This window comes from Cucumis sativus, chromosome 7 (genome assembly GCF_000004075.3).
Source record: "Cucumis sativus cultivar 9930 chromosome 7, Cucumber_9930_V3, whole genome shotgun sequence".
NCBI classification, from domain to species: Eukaryota; Viridiplantae; Streptophyta; class Magnoliopsida; order Cucurbitales; family Cucurbitaceae; genus Cucumis; species Cucumis sativus.
The window spans coordinates 22117342-22131421 of record NC_026661.2 but is presented as its reverse complement, the minus strand read 5'-3'; the positions used below and the strand labels follow the sequence as shown (position 1 = coordinate 22131421).

The 14080-nt window shown below is 35.7% G+C and overlaps 3 protein-coding genes across 4 annotated transcripts; 1 reads left to right on the top strand and 2 right to left on the bottom strand.

Annotated features, from left to right (window-relative positions):
* Positions 1-27: 27 nt before the first annotated feature.
* On the bottom strand, positions 28-5278 carry LOC101215920 (uncharacterized RNA methyltransferase BT_0643). The gene is made up of 10 exons (XM_004141622.3): positions 4787-5278; positions 4375-4617; positions 3749-3910; positions 3117-3226; positions 2048-2156; positions 1306-1461; positions 1109-1224; positions 867-1033; positions 546-676; positions 28-466 (listed from the first exon to the last, which is right to left on the bottom strand). Exons 1-10 carry the CDS (start codon positions 5150-5152, stop codon positions 338-340), a joined length of 1689 nt encoding a protein of 562 aa, XP_004141670.1. The 5' UTR covers positions 5153-5278; the 3' UTR covers positions 28-337.
* Positions 5279-6949: 1671 nt separating this feature from the next.
* Positions 6950-10170, top strand: LOC101216165 (glycosyltransferase BC10). 2 transcript variants are annotated; one of them, XM_004141623.3, is made up of 4 exons: positions 6950-7067; positions 7164-7269; positions 7585-8184; positions 9275-9913. In XM_004141623.3, the coding sequence occupies exons 3-4, from the start codon at positions 7645-7647 to the stop codon at positions 9911-9913; spliced, it is 1179 nt and encodes a 392-aa protein (XP_004141671.1). In that variant the 5' UTR covers positions 6950-7067; positions 7164-7269; positions 7585-7644. The 2 variants fall into 2 exon arrangements, with proteins under 2 accessions (XP_004141671.1, XP_011659656.1); XM_011661354.2 differs by having other exon boundaries at positions 7031-7269; positions 9275-10170.
* A 2631-nt stretch (positions 10171-12801) lies between these two features.
* LOC101216409 (ESCRT-related protein CHMP1B) lies at positions 12802-13909 on the bottom strand. The gene has a single exon (XM_004141624.3). The coding sequence runs from the start codon at positions 13721-13723 to the stop codon at positions 13112-13114; it is 612 nt and encodes a 203-aa protein (XP_004141672.1). The 5' UTR covers positions 13724-13909; the 3' UTR covers positions 12802-13111.
* Between the last annotated feature and the right edge of the window lie 171 nt (positions 13910-14080).

The window sequence follows — 14080 nt, the reverse complement described above, 5'->3', positions numbered from 1 at the left end:
AGATAAGAAAAGACCAAACATGTTAAGTAGAAGAAGAAAAACAAAATGACATAAAATGGTAGCTTTAATAAGCCGTCAGTAGTTCCAATTTTAATATAAAGAATACAAGAAGATTATGTATTGCCTTAACTAATGACTTATTAGTTATACATTTTGTATCAACTACAAACTGACAAAACCATCTCACTTGCTCTGCTACAAAATTTGACTGAAAATACCAAAACCATCTCACTTGCTCTGCTACAAAATTTGACTGAAAATACCAAGACATATTTCTAGAGCTCCCTCCTCATTAATTGGGAATAGATGAAAATGGAGGCTTCAATTTGAGTAAAAATTATGATCCCATTTGGGAATCAGGTGTGAGTTCCAGTAGGCAGACACATTCAATATGAGGAGTGTGCGGGAACATGTCTACTGGCTGTAAGCTCTTAAGTGTGTAACAACCTTTTATGCCTTCCTCCACCTGCGCAGAATATATCAATAGCTCAAATGACTGACTGCAAAAGGAACTTTTTACATAGTAGAAACGAGATCGGACATACCACACCATGGCAGAGATAATCAAGATCACGAGCACAAGTTGCTGGATTACATGATACATAAACTATGCGAGGTGTCTTGATCTTGAGAAGAAATTTAATCAACTTCATGTGCATACCAGGACGGTTCGGATCTGCATCATTTATGTACTTGTAGTTAAGAAAAGATGAAAGACCAAAAGCAGAGTATCTATTGATAGAACATTAATATAAAAATGTAAATCTTCCTCGTCAAAACAATACAAACAAGAACTTCTTGTCTGGTCCATAGCTAAGGATCTCTTGAGGATACAATAATAACTAAAGGAAAATGAAGCTTCTGACCCGAAATGATGATATCAGGCTTGGGGAAATTGTTGCCAAAATTTTGGTCAATTTTATTCAGATCCCCTTGTACAAATGTAGCATTACAAATACTATTTAGCTCGGCATTCAAACAGGCATCTTTGATGGCCTGAGGAACCACTTCATAGCCATAAACATGTCTAGCCCTGAAACCAAGAGGTTCAAAGCATGGAGTTATTACACAGGTCTTCACAATAAAAGAATCCATAAAAAAAAGTTACCTTTTAGCAAGTGTAAGACCAATAGTGCCCGTGCCACAAAACAAGTCGAGAACAATTTCTGAACCATCTCCTTTAAGACCAGCACACTCTTCAATCAGTCTATACAAAACCTCTGCCTAAACAAAATTTAGGTCAGTGTCTCGGTTAATATTGTCATAATCAAGATGAAACAGGCAATGGAATAAATTTCTATCTACCTGATGAGTGTTTGTTTGAAAGAAAGAATTCGCTGATATTTGGAATGTTAGACCTCGTAGACTTTCTCTTATGCTGGATTTACCATACAAAACATGTTCTTCCTCTCCAACAGAAGTGTTACCAACAGAGGAATTTATATTATTCACAACGCTAACCTACAGTCATGATGGGATGCAAAAAGTTAACAAGTGAAAGGGGGAAAATACATGATTGGATAAATCGGCAATCTAAATTTATGTGTATGACGCAAGTAGCAGGTGAGAAAAAGTGAAACAACTAGCAATTAGTATAAAATAAACTTTGCCAATATTCAAAAGGGTAGTTGAGCGCTATAATTTAATGAAGCAGGAAATTTTCTGTTGTCATGTAGCACTTTTATTGGATAAGAAGATGCCATGTAGCTTTTAGAAACATTAAGAACAAGTTAACCATAGAAATCTCTGCTTAGATTTACTATGCAAGAAATTTCGCCCTCGTAGAGAGGATAATGGTAGCACAGATAGAAGCAAGAAAGTTTCCCACATAAGCCACTAGAAAGTATACTAACCATAGAAGCAACTTAAGATTATGTATGTCAAGGCCAACCTATAGTCAATTATCATCAAAACAATCTTAAGATGCTTTCGGAACAGTCAAAGAATCCAAACACAGTAACATAGAATACATGAGTCAAGCTAGCATCTGAAGAGGAATTTCACAAGGTCACATCTCTTATTTGCTGTAAAGTATTTTCGCACTTACCACTTCGGGAATATCTGAAAATTTCTCAACTAGGGGCATCAGCAGCTCAGGCTTGTAGGATGAAGTCACAAAGTTAACCATAAGCTCAGGCAAACCAGTGTTTACATCCCTGGCAGACAATAAGTGGAGATTGAATATATAAATTCATTAATTTTCTCCAGTAGAAAATGGTTAGGATATCCTAGGATTCAAGAACTGATTAGGAGAAAAATAACAGTGTTTATCACATGTATGGTAAAAGATGCAAAAGTGTTAACGTAAAAGCTAACTGTAACCTATCATGTGAATCTTTCCTCGACTACTTTTCCCTTAACGAAAGAATCGGATCTAATTGAGAAAAATGATTGAATACAAAAGGGTGATAATTGTTTTCTAAAAAAAATATCCAACCAGAGAACAAAAAACAAAAGCAAATAAGGAACATGGCATCAGGCGACAATTCTACCAGTACTCTATAGGGCCCCTAGTTATAAAATTAATAGGAGTGTTAGGAGAATATTAGTGGGGTGTTTAGAAGGGGCATATGGATAATGAAATATTAAGTTTGTTTTCTAATAGATATTAAGTTTGTGAGGAATTTTAGTTATAAATAGAAGGAGAGGGGTTGGGAGAGAAGGGTGAAGAAGTTTGTGGTGATTTCCTTGTGAGGGAATTTGGGAGAGATTAGCCCTCTCAAAGGCTAGGGGTTACATTGTTACTTGTTCTTTGATATTATAGCATATATTTCAATATATTTTTCATATTTGATTGTTCTTGAGTTGTTTGTGTGTTCTCAAGTATCTCTTGTTAGGTTGGGATCCTAACATACTCATAGTTCCATCTCATACAGAGACAACTTCTACTTCTTTTTCTGCTAAAAGCATTCTTCAACTAAAGCACATAGGCTATAGGGACAGATGTAATGATATTCTCTTGGAGTCTAAGCAAGATAGATTTTTCTCATGTTAATGACATGTTTGACATGCTACAAGTGCAAGCATGAATGAGACCTAACCAATTTAGATACCAGAATATAAAGAGACACATATATATACTGATAGGAAACAGAAAAAAAAAATCTTATCAATACCTTCCAGTCCTTAGCATTAAATGCTTTAAGAATCCTTTGTGAGAATGTACATCATAAGGAGACAAACCCAGTAGTGGATCCCTCCAACATTCTTGTACGGATGCAAGAACCTATTTGGAAAAAGAAAGTCCATGAAGAAGCAGTAGAGTAATTTCCAAGTGCCAATCTAGTGTGAAGCCACAATTTACATCAGTTCAGAGTCGGACATTGGTACAAACCAAAGGAAAAAGTTCAAAATTGTTAAAAATATACCAAGGAAGTGATCTTGATGGTGCAGAAGTTTTAGTTAGTTTAGCTAAAGAACTTTGCATCTGAAAAACAGTTTGAGATAGAACACGCTAACTGCTTCTTTTCCTTTTTTTTTTACAGCAGGAGACAGAACACGTTGGCGTAAAACTCCGTAAACAACAATTACTCAATTATGCACCACAAGAACATTGAAATCAAATAATAACTTGCAGGTGGTATATCTATGTATTCTTTCTCTGTTTAATTATTATTATTATTATTGTTTTATGGTACCATGAGCCCAATTACTTCTCATTTCATGTATACATTCATTTGCACCATGTGAACGAAACGTGTTTGTGAATTGATCCCACAACCAAGATTATGTACTTAATGTTGAATACCTGATTGGCAGGTCCACTTTGCAATAAACATTTGTCAACATTTAGAACCTTATCAAAAAATCCAGGTGCATGCAGTCCCAGAGCATTAATCTCATCACCTTCCTGTTTTTCTTTCAATGCATCCTTTGGCACCCATCTTTTAGAACCAAATGAGAATTCCATCTGCAGATATGGAAATACTACCTCAATTACTTTGGGGGGGCGACCATTGACATAATAAACTAAATAAACAAATCAATATGGAGTCCAGAACTACCGGTAGAAGCTCCGTAAATCATTAGAATTAGTACAAAAGACAATACAATGCAGTCTGGTATGCCCTTGTCCTTGTTTCACCAAGTATTTTAAGTTCTGGGGTGAACAGTTAAATAGTTTAAGTTCCTCATATTTGGAAAGTAATAGTATTCGTATAGCATTCTGCAACGAGGATCTTGACTTAATCAATGACAGAATTTTAAAATCTGTTCAGGTACAAGACTAAAGTTCTCAGAAAATTAAGAAATGACTCCATTCAAACAGGCTCCACGGTGGAAGACATACAGATGCCACGTGTAAATCATAAGATACCCACAGATGCAACCAAAATGAAGGCAAGCAACAAAATTAACCACTGCTTGCTTACTAACCTTATTCCTGTAGTGAAACTGGATTTCACAAGGTACAATAGGCTTCATGACAATATGGAATTCAAGTTCTTTTTGAGAAAATTTTCCTACATGAGTCAACAACTCGTGAACTTGCTGTTCCTTATATCTAAGCTGAGCTTCGTAAGATAGATTTTGTGTTTTACACCCTCCACAGTAAGAAGCATACTCACAAGGGGCATCAACCAAATCCCAATGAGGAGACAATGTCTCAAGCTTAGTCACCTGCAGATAGAACAACGACAGATGAGAAAATAAAACCATAAGACATCTCAAAGCTAATACATTTTCTAAAACTTGGAATATAATTTATATTCAAACAGATAAACAAGAAGTCGATACTCAAATTAATCCTCCATCTTCTTCTACCCAAGAGAAATAATATGAAACTGACCTCAGCGTAGTTCCCTTTTCTTCGAGTAACTCGCCCAACAAATCGCTCGCCAGGGAGAACTCGATCACACATGACAACAAACCCAGTATCAGAAACCTTACACAGACCCTTTCCCTTAAATGCCAACGATTCGCAAACCAATTCCAGGGTTTGACCTCGTTTGGGGAAATAGGACTGCGACTTTGAGCTGAATCCATTGGAACTCGGGGGGTCGTGCTGCTCGGCTCGTTGAGAATCGTCATGTGAAGTAGTGGATGAAGGAGAAGCAGCAAGTGAAGTTGAGCTGCGGAACTTGTGAAAGTGGAACTGAAAGGAGCACCTTGTGGTGGAGAGGTGTCTGAGACCATGGCTGGGAATGGACGCCATTCCGGGAGCCGGAGTTGGGCTCGAGCTCTACAGTGCCGTCAGTGAGCTCCGGAGCTGCCAATGGAGGATTTAGTGAATGTGTGTATACAGGCCACAGCTATATCCAACATGTGGTGATTTATGCCTAAATTTTGTAGCAAACCAATATACTCCAAATCCAACTCCAATCATGATATACCCAAAGGTCGAGCTGACCCATCGAGTATAAGTGAGTCAAAATGAAGGATTTGAATGATGTCGGTTCGATAAAAGTTCAATTCACATCATTTAAACAAAAAAAATTAAGGCTTAAATCGATTGAAACGGATCAATCTCCCAATTAGACAATAAATACTACTTTGTTGTGAGGTCAATTTGAATATTTATTACATCGTTTACAGTAGGTTTGATCCAAAAACTACTTTTCAACCGACTAATGCTCACCTTATTAGTAAATGTTTCGAAATTAAGCTTGGACTAAAACTCACATATAGTTTTATATAGAAATTTAGGTTTGTACGATTCTATTTTATTTCATGTTATGGTTCACTAAATATCAACTTTTGAAGAAAAACAAGATAATGATTGAATATAATGTTATAATATCTAAAACTGGTTAAAAAATCTCATGTCCTCATGAATATGTATATGTCAATTAAGCTAAACTCATGATGACTGTATTTATTTATCATAGTATAATAGGATTAGAGGTTTGAATCACTTATCTCATAATCCATATATATATTTGTGATTATTTAGTTGTTTAATTTATTTTGTAAATCAATACTTAAAAATGTCTTTATTAGATGATTCGTTAACGAGATGTTTCGTGTATATACATATATAGTAAAATGATCCACTTATTTATAGATATGGCAGGAGATAAATACTTGAATGCTTCCATGGGCACATTCATACTTAGATGAACAACGCTTAAGTGCGCAGTGAACAACCTTTCAAAAATAGCTTTAACCTTAGTCTATGTGTTTAATTGAACTCTACATCTCTTCATAACTTAACTTGTGGTGGGCTTGATACCACACTGCTACAAATAACTTTTATATAAGTGAACTTAAAAAGTAAAATTCAACAAGAGAAAATAACTCAATAGTTGAGTTGTGCAAGTTTCTCGTACTAACACGTGCATTAGGATTAACGTATGTGTATGATAGCTCTTAGTTTTAATTGCTATTATTAAAATACACACTAATTCCTTTTTCTTTTTTTTTGGTCAAATTTGGCACATAAATATTCGTTCAATATTTTCAACTTGCAAGTTTGATTAAAATAACAAATCTAATACATACACACATATATATATTATATATATATATCATGTTAGCAAATGCCACATGCTCCTAAAAACCTCGAACTAACACATAACAATCTTTCCATAAAATAATACTTATAAGACTCCATGACTTTTCAAAAGAGGAAAATAATAAATTTACATAGAAACATCATCTAATTCTAGCATTTCAATTATAAGAAATTGTAATATACGTGTTGTATCGATTTAGATATTAAATTAATAACTATGACGTTTATAAAAATAGCAAAAAAGTTATGATAATTATGCATTTTCTAAATTGCAAAAAGTAAAAAATTGTCGTACTATATACCGTTTTTTACTAAATTCTTTTTGTCACCTGATGTAATTTTCTTTAATATAATTGTATCAAATTGAACCGTTCATTAATATATAAATTTAAATTCTCAAAATTTAAATGAATAGAATTATTAGTTTGAGATTTAAGAAAGGAAAAGAGGTATTTACACGTGTAAAGAACAATGTTTTAATTAAAACACTCTGAAATAGAAAGAAATAAAAATAAGAAGACAAATATTCACCTGGGCTGGAATTTCTTTATTATTAATAATTGATCTAAGCTTTACTTTGAAGTTTCGAGCGTTTCGCTTCTCACGCTCATCTCTCGTACGCCCATCCTCTTCCTTCATTTTAGATTAAAGCCTCCAACAACCGCCTGTACTGTGCATGAATGACTGATCAATCCATTCTTTTTGTTTGCAGTCTGGTTTGGAACGGTTGATGAGTGAACCGATCTGGGTTATTTCTCGATTTTTTCCAGCTTTAATTGGTGGAAGCTTAGAGAGCCTATTCGTCACCGCCCCGCATGGTAATACAACTTCCATCTCTTTCTTTTTGCTAAATGCCATGGCGATTGCATGTTGTATGTTGTTTCTATTTTCTGTAACAAGATTTAAGGGCTCTGGTGTTTGGCATTTTGATTTAATGGGAATGTTTTTCAGTTTTAGGAAATACCCACTTGGTGAATTGCTATATTTGTTTGGATTTTGTTGAGATCTTGTCGATTTGTTGTTAATTTGTTGCATAGTGTTTCAAGTCCGCTTTTGGGAGCAACCCATTTCATCTGTTGTTTTACGGCTCTGTTTTTGAGATTGGATTTTGATTGTTAATTATGTCCTTGTAGATTTCATTTCCTTGGATTTGAAACATCTGGAAGTGAATTGGGTTAGAAATTGGGGCAAAGATGCAGACTAGAGTGGTGGGGATTGAGGAAGGGAAGGCCTCTGCAACTGCCACTGCCATTGCCACCAGCACTAGAACAAACAACCCAATTAAGACCCTACCTTTCAGGTTTCTTCAGCTATTCTTTCTGTTTCTGCTTTTCGTCCTTGGTATATCACTGGCTAGTTTGCACACTGTCAAGTATTTTGGAGGTCCAAATGTGGTACCTGTAGCTCAGTCCATAATTCGACCTTGTCTTGAAGAGCCAGCCAGTATAGAAAGATGGATCGAACCTCCATCAAGTCTTATGCACACCATGAACGATGCCGAGCTCCTTTGGAGAGCTTCTTTCATTCCTCGTGTGAAGAATTATCCATTCAAGAGAGTCCGCAAAATTGCTTTCATGTTCTTGACCAAGGGACCACTGCCCTTGGCTCCTCTTTGGGAGCGGTTCTTGAAGGGACATGAGAAATTTTATTCTATTTATATTCACCCTATGCCACATTATGTTGCTGATTTTCCACCCTCATCAGTATTTTACGGACGACAGATCCCCAGCAAGGTAATATTTGTTCTTGTTATACTTATACATTACTGATATTCTTTGTTATGTTTTTTGTGGGATTAATGATATGCTCTAGATAGCCTTCTGCTTTACTCGTAAGCTGCGTAGTTTGTTTTTCTTCTTCATTTGGAATTATTCATTCTGCACTTCTTCCTTGATTAACGAGAATAGGCCTTTCCATGCTATTCATTGTCTAAAATACGTTGCCACATGGTAATGGATTTATGACTTCTAATCTACAATTGAAAATTTAATCGTCGAGATTGATGATGCCTTGTTCTTGGGAGGTCTTACCCTATCATCCATGCCTACTCTCTAGAATCTATCAAGAGCTTCCTTAGTTTTTTTTTTCTTAATTTATTCATAGTACAATTGGGGGCGAGGGATCGAACCTTTTACTATCATACCAATTATCGCTGAGCTCAGTTTGGCAACTTTCTCAGTTGTTAATGATTTTCTAAGGAGGTGTTTGGGACAAGAAGTGAAAGCGTGAAGCTTGGGGAGTTGTGAAGTCATAGGACTCAACCAAAGTGTAAGAAGCTTGTAAAACATAAAATTGCTAACTCTAACTCGTTGGATCAAATAAGTAGTGTAGTTCACAACTCCACTCCTCCCCTCCTCCCCTCCTCCCCTCCTTGAGCTAAACACCTTTAAGTGCTTAATTTTTTTCCAACTTAAAAACGGTTTTTAAGTACTTAGAAAGTCATTCCAAATGGATCTAATTTTGATTTTTGTCATTTTATTATATATTATTTGAAAGAACATATGGATTTTGTATAACTTAGATATTCTTGATTTCGTTTACATACAAGTTTATCACCGTTAGATAATGATGTGGTCACTTTTCTACCTTGTTATCCTTGTTCTCGTATAGCATTCCCATTTTGATTCTTTACTTGCCTTTGTGACTGGCTGCTATACTCTGGAGCTTATGTATCTTTTTAGGTTAATTGCTGTGTGGTTGAGGTACATTGCTTTAAAAGTATGCAAACTACAATCTGTTTACAATGTAGGATTATAATTTTTTTTTTCAAGTTCCTATCCATAGAAGACGACTATTCATTTCACGTTGATTTTCGCTATGTAGATCGCCGAGTGGGGAAAGATGAGTATGTGTGACGCCGAGAGAAGACTGCTTGCCAATGCACTTCTTGATATAGCAAATGAATGGTTCATTCTTCTCTCTGAGTCTTGCATTCCTCTTCACAACTTCAGCATCATCTATCACTACATATCCCGATCCCGTTACAGTTTCATGAGTTCGTTCGACGAACCAGGACCCATTGGTAGGGGACGGTACAACGAAAGTATGGCACCCATGGTCAATCTCACAAATTGGCGGAAGGGTTCTCAGTGGTTTGAACTCAATAGAGAACTTGCAGTGAAGGTGGTTGAAGACACAGTTTACTACCCTATATTTAAAAAGTTCTGTAAGCCACCATGTTACGTCGATGAACATTACTTTCAGACTATGTTGAGCATCAAAACGCCACATCTCTTAGCAAACAGGAGTTTCACGTTTGTTGACTGGTCAAGAGGCGGTGCTCATCCGGCAACTTTCGGAGAGGCAGATATTGAGGACGATTTCTTCAAGAAACTTCTTGAAAGTAGGACATGCCTTTACAATAACCAGCCATCAACACTCTGTTTTCTGTTTGCTAGGAAGTTCGCTCCAAAAGCCTTGGGTCGTCTGTTAAATGTATCATCGGGAGTTTTGGGATTTTGATACAAGCTTGGTAGAACAGCTAATGATATTGGCTTAGTAGATACAATCTGCTTCATTTTTTACTAGCTTTTACACGAGTTTTGAAATATTAGATTTACACTTGTAGATGTATATAAAATATATAAATTTCTCAAACTTTAGGGTCCAGGACGATAAGCAATCTTTGTTTATTCTTTGGTCAAACAGCTTGAGGTATTTCCTCTCCAGACACTTTATTTTTGTTAGTATAAAATTGCATTACCTGCCTTGGTTAGCAATATTCTTTTCTATGGTTTCCCCATCTTGGATTGAAGCATTACAGTTTGGGTGCGGTTAGTTTGTGATCTTTAACGCTAAACCCAAGAAATTCAATGAAAACGTGTTCTGTGTAATAAACAATAGAAGTATAGATGTAGTTTTTTAAAAGTATAAATGGAATTTCGAGTTGATTTAACTCAAACATCCAATCTATCATGTTTTTAGGACAGTTTGTTTACCGTTTTATTTTGCAGTCTTGGAAGTCCTCTTGAGAATTCAAATTTTCATATTTTTGAATTGAAGACATTTCTATTATACATTTTTGTCTCAAATATTACAAAATAAATTAAAATATAACAAAAGTTTAAATACTAATAGATACTGATAGAATGTTAAATTTTGATATATTATGTAAATATTTTATCAATTTTGTCATCTTTTATAATTCTCCTATATTCATTTACATTTGTATTATATTGTATTTCTTATTATTTTTAACCAGATATATAAGTTGAAGTTAATATTTATTGTACAGAAAATCCTAAATTCTAATATATAATAAAATAACATTATATTAACTTAAAAATAAATTCAAATTGATAAAAACATGTAATATAATTTGAAATTATATAAAATTATTATAAACCCATAAATAATGGTAACTTTTGGAACACTAAAAAAATCTACTAATAAAAATAGATATTTACAAAACAAACACGGTAACTTAAAGAGAATCTAAAGTATATCTTCCATCAAAGTTTGAGTTCTTCATTTTTCATTTTTTAATGAATTTGAAATTGTAAAATTTCGAACATTAAAAGAAAAACAGATACACACAGAAACATGGTGCAGATAAAATCAATATGCTGAATAAGAGCTTCATGAAAGTCTTCAACTCAAATGAATTCGTATGAAATTTAGAAATCAGTAAGCTGTCCATTATCAGTAATTCATGTAATATGATTATGAACCAAATTATTGATCACTGAGATTATACCTCCAAATATGACACAAAAAGTTCCAACACAGTAAAAATCTACTAAAAACAAAATTACAATCTACAGAACCTTAAGATATGAAAAACAATAGCAGCTACAGAATGGCTTAATATATTATAGTTTGGTTGTTGTAACCACTTTCCATACTTTAACAGCATATTTCATTCAAACATCTTGCAAGTTCAATAAAGCAAAAGTTTATTAGATTTTAGCAAACTAGCAGAGATATCCAATAATACTGCACCAGCAACCTATGTTCTCTCTCTGCCATAATCACTATACATTGAAAAGCAAACAACGGTTCAATAATTATGTCAGTTGATCACGTGCTCGGTTAGGTATTACATAGACAACCTTCAACACTATTATCGTTTTGATTGACTGTTACCATTCTGTTAGTATTCATTCAACAAGAAACATCCATGGAGGTTGTAGTTGTAGCATTTGGCAACTATATTGAATCATTTCCCTTCCCTTCCCTTCCCTTCCCTTCCTCTGAACAACATATAAGAATTATCATACATTTTGTAACCCTTGATGGGATCAGTTCCATCGACAACTATAATCAGTTTTGTCTAGTGCTCTGGAGATGAAAGAGCAAAAACATTGCTGATGGAAGGTATTGGGTCTGTCAAAGCCAACGTATACAACTTGAGCACGGAAGCCATGGAGGCCAATTTCAGGAAACAAGAAGTAACCCTAGGTTGCTATAGTGGTGGAGAATGTGATGCAAGTTGGAAGCAACTTCTACGGCAGAAATAGTGTAGAAGATGCGAGAATGGGGAAGTTTTCTAGTATTTCTGTAGTAACTACTCCCTATGTTCACCTAGATTTTCTCGTTTACTAAAGAATTATTTACTGTTGTTAGACCCACTTCAATCACTTAAAAGATGTTACATGCAACAGTCAATTGGGGCTGTTTGGGGCCGTAAATGAATGGACTTGTAATGTGATGTAATCCAAAACGGAGTTTGATTTCATTTCTGCCGTTTTCAACTCATCCCTCATTCTCGTCATTTTCACTTATCACAAGTCCATTTCCATTCCGTCCTCAATTCCTCATTCATTTCAACACTCGTTAGATTTCCAATAATGACTTCACGAACAGCCTCTTAATGGAAGTAGTACCCATCCTATCCTAGTATAAGAAATTTCCCTGAACCAAGCTTGGACGAAGAAAGAAACAAAGAGGAAGGCAGAGGAATCTCTGGTGGGCAATGACAGAAGCATTGCAACTGGAAGGAGGAGATTGAAAACCACTCCAATGCCACATTTGACAAGGGGAAGCTCTGGACAAGTGATTTTTCTATGCACTACACACATGCAATTATGCACAAGGGCTGTGTAATTGGAGAAGATTGAGTAAATATACAACTAAGAAAAATACAAACTGAAGATAACACCAAATTAGAAGTCATTAAAACTAGTTAACACTACCTATGCCTACATGACAAATGATCACATCAAGTCATAAATCTTCAAATTCGTTTATTTCAAGTTTAATGTGGAGACGCTTTTGAAAACCGAGGGAACAGCTGCAACATGGATAAGGTTCCACTCAATAGGCACGGGAAAACGAATATTAAAGCAAATTTATGTGGTGTAGTTCACTTACAATGCCTGCAGATCAGTCGAGCTCCGAGGAAAATTTACTTTGATGCTGGCAGAAAGCTAGATATAATCATGGAATCCCACAGTTACAGATGAGGAATACACACACACCATCATTGGCTATGGTGTCGAAGAAATATTCAATCGAACGCCAGCCCCATGTTCAAATACTCAGAAAACATATAGAAAATGCGCAGGCAAGAAATTACCATTGAAAGCGAATTCACTGGAGTATAGACATAAAAGTAACATCCTTCGAATATTCATAGCAAGCACAATGACTCATAATTGCTAAATTCGTAAATTTGATATATATCACACAGTAATAAGATGTTATAATCGTGCCGTACTGTTAACCTCTGGCCTTAAGCTCTGCAAGGCGCCTCGTTAAGTCGTCCTCGTCAACTTTCTCGGTTTCCTTCGTTGGTACTGCATGTGACGCCGGCTGCGGTAGCCCGACGGAGACTTCCAGACCGTAATCATCCGCTACCTGCTGCATCAAGCTGTTGACTTCTCCTTCCGGAGTCGAAAGGGACGTAGATCCAGCCATTGCATTTTCCATGAACTCTGCCTGAACCTCCATATTCACAAATTGCTTCTCAAACTGGTCCATAGTCTCAGACATCTTCTGCAGATTCCCAGTCGCCAAAGTAGATTCCAAGGACTTGACGATCGACGCCATGGACTTGTTAATCGTAGTCATCTTGGCCTGTGTATCGAGACGAGCAACAACAGCATCAAGCCTCGAAGAAAGACGGAGATAGTTCATCTGTTCCGTTCGTTTACGGATCGCGTTCTCCGCGTAAATTCTGGCTCCATCAACGTTGCCTTTCTCCATAGCCTTCTTGATCTTAAGCTTCTCGGATTTCTCCTCCTTCTCGCACTTCCTGGCTTGGCGCTGCAACGACTTGGAAGTGAACTTCAATTCCATTATCTGATTCAACAATTTCTCTGTATTCCCCATGGTCGGAAAATGCCCAAAATGCCCAAAATGCGGTGGAATTGATGAAAAACGCTAGGGCTGGAGAAGAAATGATTTGGGGAATTTGAAATCTTATGGTAAAGGATGAAATTTGTTTGAAGAATCGTTTGACTTGGTGTCGAAGGAATTGGACGACGCTGATTTGTTCATCGAAATATCAAAGACGCGGGGCCCTGACTTGTCCTATCTTTATCTTTACTTTTTAAAACCCCCCCAATTTTAACTTATATACCGTTCCCGTCCCCTAATTTTAGGAAAACTACAAAAGTGACTCCAAACTTTTTCAAATCATTTTACTTTTACTTTTACTTTTTACCTTTCTTACTCTTTTAATACTAT

Excerpts from the sequence above, each read along its gene's own strand:
- LOC101216165 (XM_011661354.2), top strand. The coding sequence starts at position 7,645 with ATGCAGACTAGAGTGGTGGGGATTGAGGAAGGGAAGGCCTCTGCAACT. Across the intron at positions 8,185-9,274 it reads GACGACAGATCCCCAGCAAG|ATCGCCGAGTGGGGAAAGAT; the intron begins GTAATATTTGTT and ends TTCGCTATGTAG.
- LOC101216409 (XM_004141624.3), bottom strand. The coding sequence starts at position 13,723 with ATGGGGAATACAGAGAAATTGTTGAATCAGATAATGGAATTGAAGTTC.
- LOC101215920 (XM_004141622.3), bottom strand. The coding sequence starts at position 5,152 with ATGGCGTCCATTCCCAGCCATGGTCTCAGACACCTCTCCACCACAAGG. Across the intron at positions 3,911-4,374 it reads AGTTTCACTACAGGAATAAG|ATGGAATTCTCATTTGGTTC; the intron begins GTTAGTAAGCAA and ends CCATATCTGCAG. Across the intron at positions 467-545 it reads ATTATCTCTGCCATGGTGTG|GTGGAGGAAGGCATAAAAGG; the intron begins GTATGTCCGATC and ends TATTCTGCGCAG.